The 10,119-nt window shown below is 39.4% G+C and overlaps 1 protein-coding gene across 2 annotated transcripts in view; it reads left to right on the top strand.

Moving 5' to 3' along the window:
* nsg2 (neuronal vesicle trafficking associated 2) overlaps positions 1-9,555 on the top strand; it is a 45,636-nt gene extending 36,081 nt beyond the window's left edge. For both annotated transcript variants that reach the window (XM_005727801.2, XM_005727800.2), the window contains exons 4-5: positions 2,570-2,680; positions 8,110-9,555. In XM_005727801.2, coding sequence (XP_005727858.1) covers positions 2,570-2,680; positions 8,110-8,304 — 306 coding nt within the window. In that variant the 3' untranslated portion in view covers positions 8,305-9,555. The remainder of the gene's footprint in view (positions 1-2,569; positions 2,681-8,109) is intronic.
* The last annotated feature ends 564 nt before the right edge of the window (positions 9,556-10,119 follow it).

Here is a 10,119-nt window from a genome sequence, read left to right as displayed (position 1 = left end):
CCATTTGCATAATTCTAATTAAATGCTCACTCAGAAGCACCCAATCAGGGTGTCAAGTAGAAAGTAGGAGGAAACAAATCCTTTTATATGTTAATCTACTTTACTACAACATTGTCTAGCCTGCCAGGGAAATGAATATTTCACACATCAAACTACACATTTGCATCAGCATGCAGAAATAAATGCATTACTTCCATCATTTTCGATTAGCTCTGCTTTGGGCTGATATTTGGGCATTTTTCACACTGCATAATGTTTTTGATTCCATACAAGTGCTTGTCCAGGCTGATAACATTTCATTGGCCCTTGTTATTGAAACTGACCCAAACATTATGCTTTGTTTCATTTCTTTTCTTTTAAATTATATTTCATTGAGATCAAGAATATGCAATTTATAATTCTCTTTTGTGCACCCTGTTATTTACAGTGAAAAATGAAGGGCACTTTTCTTTCTTCTGCTTTTGGCAGTGAGCAGCTGGAGAATTTCAGAAATTAAATGGTGGGCTAATTCACTAACTCAAGTGCGCTGACAATTAGCGCAGGTTTGGTGGCAGGAAAGGTTCTGATTGATTCACGTGGATGACTCACAGACAAGACGTCCAAAAACCAATCGATAGCATTTTTAACAACAGAGTGACTGCAGCATATCTCCATGGATAAAAACAAAACAAGCAAACAGAAAAAAACAATACTGTTCTACTTTAGAAAAATGGAAAATCTGGTGTAAAGAACATGAAAGCATGGATCCATCCTGCCCTGTTAAGCAATTCAGGTTGCTAGTGGTGATGTAATGGCATGGAGGAGGTTTTCTTGGCACACTTTGGGCCCTTTAGTACCAGCTAAGCGTTGTTTAACCCTGGCTCTTTTTACAGGTGCTCTTTAACTAACTGTCATTCTTTTACTGTTTGTGCTACAGATTAAATTAAAATGGCTTCAGAAAGAAGAAAAGACGAGCTTTACAGGGATTTTTGATCTATCACAGTAGCATAAAGCATTCATTAGGTTCTGCCGTCTGAACACAGACGGAAAAATCAGCTCTGCCTAGATTTTACCATGTGCACTTCACATTACCGTAACTCCTCAACTATTCTGGGCTGAGGAAAACATTCAAATGGTTCCTAAAAGATTAGATTTTTAAAATAGTTTTACAGCCAAAATTACTTATACTAAGTGTAAGTCCTGGGTGATAGAGGGTGAAATGCCACAGCCTACCTGAGTGTTGTTACTGACAATGTACAGTCCTTTATGACCACAGTGTACCCATCTTCTGATGTCTTAAACTAACTTAGAATAGTTTCTTGAACATAGCAATAGTTCACTGTAATCAAATGTTTTTCACAGTCACCAGAGGCCACCTTTTTGGTGAAATACACAATTTGTATAAGGGTTGTACAGCAACTGCGTGATGCCGTCAGGCCTGTTAGGAATGTTTCCAGCACCTTGTTCGATCTATGAAATAAGAATTCATAGATACGTATCTTTCAGGACCAATTTAATGCCATATCATTGTGGGCTAATTTGCTTCACATACAGCAGTCTAAAACAACATATACAATACATCATGCACAAACAGAACAAATCTAAATCTTCTACCCCCAACTGGGGGTGGATGGAGGAAGACAGGAAAAAGACAATGAATTCAGATGATGACAAAAATTGAAGGGGTCATTATCCCCAAATCAATTTTACCTGCTTTTCCTTTTATCTGTAACACTGTTTACCCATCTAAATTACCCTGTTGTGGGTTGACTGCCAAGTAAAACAAGCATCCAGCTCACTAACATTATACTGTAGTTCTGCAGTGTGTGGTCACTAATATTTACATCCTGTCATGAACACAGCCTCTCGCCGTGGGTAGATATTCGCTTTTTGCTATGCACTGATACAACTGGTGGGTGTAGTTTGTTAGAAATAGTTCCCACATGAAATTGCTCTCAGCATGGATTGTGGGTTTATAAACCAAGTGCCAGTTTCATTACAACCAAGAGAGGGCAGACATTTCTACAGCAAGGTCTTCGAAGGTGGGTAATTCACACCAAAGCGATCTAGATGGATATGTAGCACGACAGGCCAGGGATGGTATGTGGAGGCTCGCTGTCACACCTGTCACAGCTTACTGGGATGCTTGAACAGAAAAGAGCTTTGATTCAATCTGAGTTTTTGAAAGAAAAAAAAAAAGAGACCTTTTAGTGACAAAGGTGTTGGTGCAAAATATGCATGTACTGTATCAGAGAAACACACATATATACCTGAACAAAGGTAAATAGAACAGTGATTTACCTCGCTCACTTAATGTCTTATCTTTGCAGCATTGTCACCGTGGAAACAAGGTACTTTTTAATAGTGTCACCACTTGAGTCATTCATCACACATTTCAACAGGAACACCTTGCCTTGAGGAGCTTTTGACCTCAGTCAACAACATCTTACCATTTGTCATGACTACACACACACATGTAGACACGCACTGGTGCACACGCTCAATCTTTCTCGCTGTCTAACCCTAAGCCTGCCTCACGAAAACTACAATCGTCCATTATTGCTCTGACCAGTGTTTGTCGTCCCTGCAGGTGACGATTCTGATCATCCTGGCCTTGGCCTTCCTTGCCTGCATTGTGTTCCTGGTGGTTTATAAAGCCTTCACCTACGACCACGCCTGCCCAGATGGATTCATTTATAAGGTAATACCCATAAACGGCCAGTGTTTCATTTTATTGCTCAACAGCACATTTATTAGGAGAGGTGTTTAACACAGTAGCTGGTTTGTTCTGGAATGTGGGTTGTAGATTAGCCTCTTCAGTGCTGAGCAAGCCTGCAGCACACGATAACTTATTATTATTGAGCCATTTCTTAGCATGATTTTTTCTTAATATGTCTATCTTAATTCTTGCACCTTCATGCCTTTTGTGAATACTTGGACTACCTTCTTCCTTTTCTCCAAAACAACATATTTGAGGGTTATCAGTATTCTACAGTAGATATTTTCCTGTCTTGGAGATTTCCAGGTAATATATCAAGTGGAAACACATCTGTCACATCTTAAATAAGATCATGTCAAGAAGAGATGAATAATCTCAATAGCACTGTGGTTTTTCACTACTTCTATAGCACTTGTCTGAATTAATCTGGTTGGTCTCAAAAGGAGACACAGAGTCAAGTAAAAGCCCCACATAATATAATGTCATTTGGTTTATCATGCCTATCGAGGTGCACTTCTTCAAACTGCCCATTCATTCCTCTGTGAATATTGTAATATTTTGGATAACCTAATATCAGGTTTTTGCCTACTACAGGTAAATGAGTCCTTGTATAAAAAAAAAACCCCAAAACAATTCCTGTATCATATTATCTAAATACCTTTGAGTTTCTGAACTAATTTCTAAATAGTTAATGCAATATGTTTGTTAAACCCCTTGAATTTAGGCTTTGAACTGGAAGTCATGCTCACAGGATGTCAAGTGGGATGTACAAAATGATCTGATGTTTAATCAATCAATAAAGAGCAAGATTTTAACCATAATTCGATTAAATTTGTATTATATTGACATCTTTTTGCTGCAGTGCATTGTCATAAGACTGAACTGATCAAAATATGCAGCACGTGCTCAGTCAGAGGTACCTGAAAACTCTACCTAAGTAAAATATAGAAGTATTTGTACTTCGGTACTTCCCACCTCTGTGTTCAGTTAATTAGTAAGGCACATCAGCATACCTCCAAAACTCTTCCATTGTTTAGACATTCACACTCCTATTAATTATGCATGCACTAAGAAAAAAATACTTGCAGTGTTCAGAGCATGGTCTTCAAGTCTTAAGCATACAGAAAATTAAACCTTTTAGTAATAAAGAACAGCATGGGAGCCACTTGACAGTAAGAACAGGCCTAACATATAATCTATGTCCTTCTTAATATTTGGGTCCAAAGTGTCTCCCATCACCTCACATACAGTCGCTTAATTTTCTTTTAGTCCACAAAGACGCATCCAGATGTAAATAGTAGGTAACACAAATGATGAAGCTCTGCTGTTTTTTCTTCAGTAGCAGATGTCTTGCTCTAAGTGAAATTCTCACAAGGTTTCCAAAGCCTTTTTGTTTAGCCACGTTCTTTGTTTGGATCCTGGTGTTTACTGCTTAAAAGCTTGTCTCCTATGGATGGTGCATTACTGAGTGTAGTCATGGGTGGATTGGGAAAGCTTTAAGTAAGTGACGTTTGTTTATGTAGCACTTTTCAAGAATAAATGTTGCAAAGTGTGTGGCAATATAAACAACAATTAAAATGCTATGAATGGATAAAAGTAGATAGAAGCAATCCTGCATAGGTGGGTCATAAGCTTCTTTTTAAAGGTGTAGACAGTGTCCACCTCAGAGGCTTATTAGTTACGCGTGGATGGAGAAGTTCACTAGGGGAAGCGTCTGACCATGAAGCGCTCTGAAAGTGATTACCAAAGTCTCACACTGAGCCCCAAACTTTACAGGGAGTCAGTGGAAAGACCACAGAATTAGTGTCACACAGGACCTTTACAGGACCTGGTGAGAAGCCTCACAGTAGATGGTTTGCTCAGGCAAAGGAGTAATGATATATTTAACCTCAGACCACCCAGGGTTATCAGATAGGGTTCAATTAAATGATTTGCTTAATCGAACTGAGACATGTGAGTATTTTTAGTTGCACATTGCTTTCTAAACACATCCTAGCTATTGCAGCCTCAGTTTATGCTCATAGGTACAAAATCTGGATGTTATTTCTTGAACCTGCTTTTCCAAATCTCTCATCAGCACAAAATCTTCTTAAACACTCAGCTATCCACGAGGTATATTGATTTTAAGCCCCCGTTAAAAGAAACTGTGAGCCCTCAGCAAAGATTTTCTGGTTTATTGATGTGTGAAAGCTTTTTTTTTAATGTGCAAAGATAGCCAAGTGGAGAAAGTTGATGTGCTTGTTTGAGGAGTGAGAACATAAAAATGTGTGAAGATGTTAATGCACTGTAAAACATTTTGGATTTAGCAATGGTAAGCTATGGATCCAGGTCTTTAAGGAAGAGATTTTAGTTATTTTTGTGATGATTGTGTGGTTTATGTCGTCTTTGTGTGTTACTGTTGTTTAAATCAATATAAGTGCTGTTCTATAACACCAAAATGTTCAATACTCTGCGGTGTCACATGTGTGGTTCTCATTTATCATTTTTTCCTCTTTGTTTGGTCATTGCTGTTGTTTTTGAGCATCTGTGTAACTGAAAGATATCTCAGCGTGTGCAAAATCAATAGGCTCATAGGATCAAATTGTTTTGGAGGTGGAGCAGCTGTTGTTTGATTATATGCTCGCGTGCTCATGCCTCTCCTGTACATACATCCCCTTCAGCTCATTCGTGCTACATCCTGAAGAAGGCATGAGCTGTGAAGAATATTTTAAGGTCCAGCTACGACATGTCACCATAATGAGATTTTCTTTCCATTCCTTTTTTTGTTTTTCTGTTGTTCCTCCCCTGACAGCAGGAGAAACTGGAGCATCCAAGTATTTTTCTAAAATTTCACAATAAATTTCTCTGTCATTGGCCATTCGTGTTGGCAAATATTTGCTCTGCCATATAAACTGCAGAATCCTGTCCACTCTTCTCTAACGTCCCACCTATCTAAATCAGGAAATAGAGGTGAGCGCAGTCTCCCCTGGGTGAAGAAAAAAAACTTCTGCCCTACTTTTATTCATTTCTGAGTTCATGTTAACCGAAGAGGCTGATGAGGCTTATCTGACAGGCAATAATCCATCAATGGCGTCAATGATTTTGTTATGACCAGTGTAATTTTCTGCTTTTATTCTTTGACACAGAAGCCAAAAAGACACTTAATTTAGTCCTCTATCATATGTTAATAGCTTGGCAATTAGATGAAAATTAGAAAAATCAGACATGCTGAATATTTTATGGTAATTACCACATTATGACTGACTCCTGATCATTACGGCTGAGGTCGTAAAAGAAAATGTTTCACACTGATGTCCTTATGCAACAGTCTGTTTTAGGTTTTACAGTGTATGGATAATGACAGCCTCTTTTCTGCTGATTTCTACTGCCCTCTACTTATAAGTTTTACTCTACCTTGTAAGAGGTCACCTTGCAAGTCTGTGTCTCTAGACAGATGTAGTCTTTAAGGTGGAATAAATCTAGTTTGAGGCCCACAACCTCTGCAGGGGCTCTGACTGCAGTCTGCTGAGGTATTATTAGCAGTGTCACATCCACATTCACAAGGTGGAAAGGTGTCAATAGAAAGACACGCCTGCTCACACAGTGTGCCACACACAGCACAACTATGTGAGGCTTTAAATGGGTACACACTGGAGCACACTGACCTATAAATCTTATGCAGAGCTTTAGGCGTCTTCTTGTGTCTTCTGACTTTACCTCCTTATTACAACTAATATTAGAATCAGAAATAGAAGCCTTTTATTGACATTTTACAATGTATAATGAAAGCTGTAGCTGGTCAGCTACACCATCAGATAACAGAGCAAACATACAGTTATTTACATAGAAAATGTGAAAAAGGTAACTGCTTAATAAATAAGGTATTTCAATGAGGTAATGTGGTAACTAAAAAATCATTAATGTGACAGAGTACACACAATTTCACTGTGACTTACCTAATAAGAGACAATATTACTGTGTGTGTTCAGTGTTCTAACAAAAAGTATTAGAAAACATGAGATAATTACCTTGTTCTTATTATATATTACAGTGGGTTTCTCATCCTTTCATAAGACCCTGATTGTATTATGTCAAATGCCACCAGAAGATTTATGTTGTGGCAATATTATTAATCTTTTTTTCTGTCTCTTCTGCACAAACTTAGTACAAATAGAGAAGAGTATACTTAAAATTTGTGGGGAGAAAGTTGTGTATATTGTCTAAGGGGCTTGGAAAGAAAAGTGTCTGGATTTCTTTAAGTTGCTTGAAGACATTTCACATCTCATCCAAGAAGCTTCTTCAGTTCTAAGAGCAACTGGTGAAGAGTCCCAGATTTTAAACCCTATGGGATTGTCCCCAAGAGTGTCAAGCCAAGGTTGAAAACGGGTGTAGGTCACAATCAGCCAAATTTTCGGCTGAACCCATTGAGCCCCACCCTATCATGTGATTTCCTGAGGTCAATTGGCCCAGGGTGTGAGTGGGCGTTAAGGCGTCTGGAAAGGGATCTCAAAACTGGATTTTAGATGGCAGACAGTTGGTGTTGTAAACCACCGCCTCTGTTCAAGGAGGGTCGTTCACAGTGGACATAGATGGCTGCTTTCACTCCTCTTTCAAACCACCTGTCTTCTCTGTCCCATACCCATTTTCACACCTTGGTTAGTGTGATTAGGTAGAGGATCAATAGGAGGTCCATGACCCACTTGGGGACCCTCCCATAGGGCTTAAAATCTGGGACTCTCCACCAATTTCACTTAGAACTGAAAAAGCTTCTCAGATGAGAGGTGAAACGGCTTCAAGTAACTTAAAGAAGTCCAGATGCTTTTCTTTCCAAGGTCCTGGGACAAAAGATACACACTCTGAGAGAAAACCAGAGTTAAACAACTAGCTATAAGCTTTAAGAGGAAAGCTTTAAGTCTTGTCTTAAAGGCAGAGCTGTCTCCCAGACCCAAACTGGGAGTCAGGTCCACTTTTAGATTGGGAGGCAGAGCTGTCAGCTTGTTTAGAATGTGCTATTAGGATAAAATGGGACTATGAGGTCTTTACTGGACCTGGTTATTTAAAACCTTTGCTTGTGAGCAGAAGGATTTAACGCTAATATGCTAGAAGCTAATATGGGACATCTCTGTTTCTAGTCTCTGTCAGAACTGGAGCACAAGTGATTATAGTACAGTAGCAGCACCGTACCTGCTTTTCCTTGATGTAGTGTTATCTTTAAATATTTCTGATGTGGCCAATGCTAAGTATACAAGCAGTGTAAAAACTTAACAAATGTGGTATAAACACATTTTGCCTGGATTGTAATTGAAGTTGGGATTTTAATGTTTTCCTTCAGATTTCATTGCTCTAACTCTGTAAATGATTCAGTAGAGTTTTTAATTAGCATGTTACTCTCCTGCTAAATCACACCAACCTCACTGTTGTTCCCCCTACAGCACAAGCGGTGTATCCCAGCCTCTCTTGAGGCCTACTACGCTGCCCAGGATGCCAACTCCAGGGGCCGTTTCTATACAGTGATCAGCCACTACAGCATGGCCAAGCAGACCACCTCGCACTCTGTCTCCCCCTGGCTGCCTGGAGGGTCAGGAGGGCGTGACGCCAAACCCCCGAGTGGCGGTGAGGGCCACTGAGTTAGCTGAATGGTTAAAGGATTTAAAGACACACATGCAGACATGAAGACGTACATGCAGACACAGGCCGACAACATGTCAGTGAATATTTAGACTTGTAGACAAAAGAGACAGATTCACACAAGAGTACATATATAGAGTGAAATCGTGCATGCAGACATTAAACCCCACAAGCACATTTGTATTCAGATTAACTTGTCTGCTCTTTTATGTGCTCATTCTTATCGAGGGGCATCCGATCTCTTACTCTGTTGAGGTTATCATCATCTGCTGACGTACACCCACATCCACCTGCAGTCTGCTCTCTTGTTATCTTGTTTACTCCCTTCCTCAAAATGATTATTCATTGACTATCATGATTATTTATTTTTTACTGTAATCTATGGATGTTTTGTATGTGATTACCAGGTAACTCTTTGTACGAAGGCACGAGTTGACGCTGAGATTCACGCTTCTTTGTGCGAGTCTCTGAAGTTTGAAGTCATTTTTTCCCCAGTGTGTATACTGTAGTTACTGTATAGTCATTCTCAGCCCCTCTTCTTTCTAGCTTTTTTTGTGCAGACTAGGCAACCTCAGGCATACCTGTCAAAAACTACACAGGCGTATCACCCAAAATGTGTCAAAGCTTCAGCTGGTCTGTCTGAGGCCAAGGCCCGCGTCAGTTCTGACTTGACCGAACGACTTTCCCCCCCCTTCATTGCTGTTTAATCGCTCATACACAAGAAGAAGAACATTTTAAATGTGATGTGCCATACATTTTAAATCCTGAGATCCTGCAGTGAGCTAAGCTGTACATAAAGATGTGCATTCAGGCTAGGTTGTGTGTATGCATTGTAGTAGCTTTAGGGAGTTTTTCTTCTTCTCCTTTTTTTTTTTAAATTAGTCTTACAATTCCTTTATGTGAACTACATATTGCTTCAGTTGCCAGTCTTGTAGCTTCATTAAACACAATGTTGCAGATGGGAAACAAGATATTGTGCATACAACTGTCTCTTGCCAAAACTCTTTATTTGCCACTGTGTATTGTTCTGTTTATGGATGGGCTTCAGCTGCAGCCGAGTTCTCCTCCTGCACTCTTATTATTATTAATTTTTTTCAATTGGTAATGTTGGATCTGTTGTCAAGAGCGCTTTAATGAGCTGTTGTGATGTTGTTAGTTGATATGTAGCGATACCTGGTGTAATTTATCCGTGTGCATCCTTGTCCCTCTTCTCTTGGTTCGAATTCAAAATAAAACAAGCTGTGACCTGTGCCGAGTGTGTCTGTCAGTCCCGCTCACCGCCGCGTCTCTTTAGCGCTCACACGGCGTCTAATGTGGGCCCGAGGCAGAGCATCGTGAAAGAGAGCGACGGCTTTTTTGCACCATGTTATGTTATTGAGATGTACATACTTGGATTCAAACCACGTTGTTAAAGTTTCCAGAGCTGTGGGGCAAATTTGTCTGCTATAATAATGAGCACCTGTGATTGACAGTAAAATAAAATTATTAGGAAAAAAATACCTGTATGAATAATAACTACTGGATATATTACATGTCTCTATAGTCTTGTAAATGGCAGATAAGGCATTTCAGTGACATGAATAGCTGACTGTCCTAATTGGAAATGTGTATTCTAATGAATCTGTCAGCTGTTTATCACTTGTGCAGAGTGAAAATGGTCCTGAATTCAACAGCTTTTTGACAGCAAAGAAAGCACCATAAGACGAAAAGACAGCTATGTAGGATTTAAAGCAGAATAAACAAAGAAATAATACATTTGGTGTTTAAAATATCCATGAAGTTTCAATACTTCAAATAGCACTGGGTTCATTTGA

Source organism: Pundamilia nyererei, unplaced genomic scaffold, assembly GCF_000239375.1.
Source record: "Pundamilia nyererei isolate P.nyererei 1_Seehausen unplaced genomic scaffold, PunNye1.0 scaffold00026, whole genome shotgun sequence".
Classification (NCBI taxonomy): Eukaryota; Metazoa; Chordata; class Actinopteri; order Cichliformes; family Cichlidae; genus Pundamilia; species Pundamilia nyererei.
Note: the sequence above shows the minus strand (reverse complement) of the source record. Positions and strands in the feature narration are given on the sequence as shown.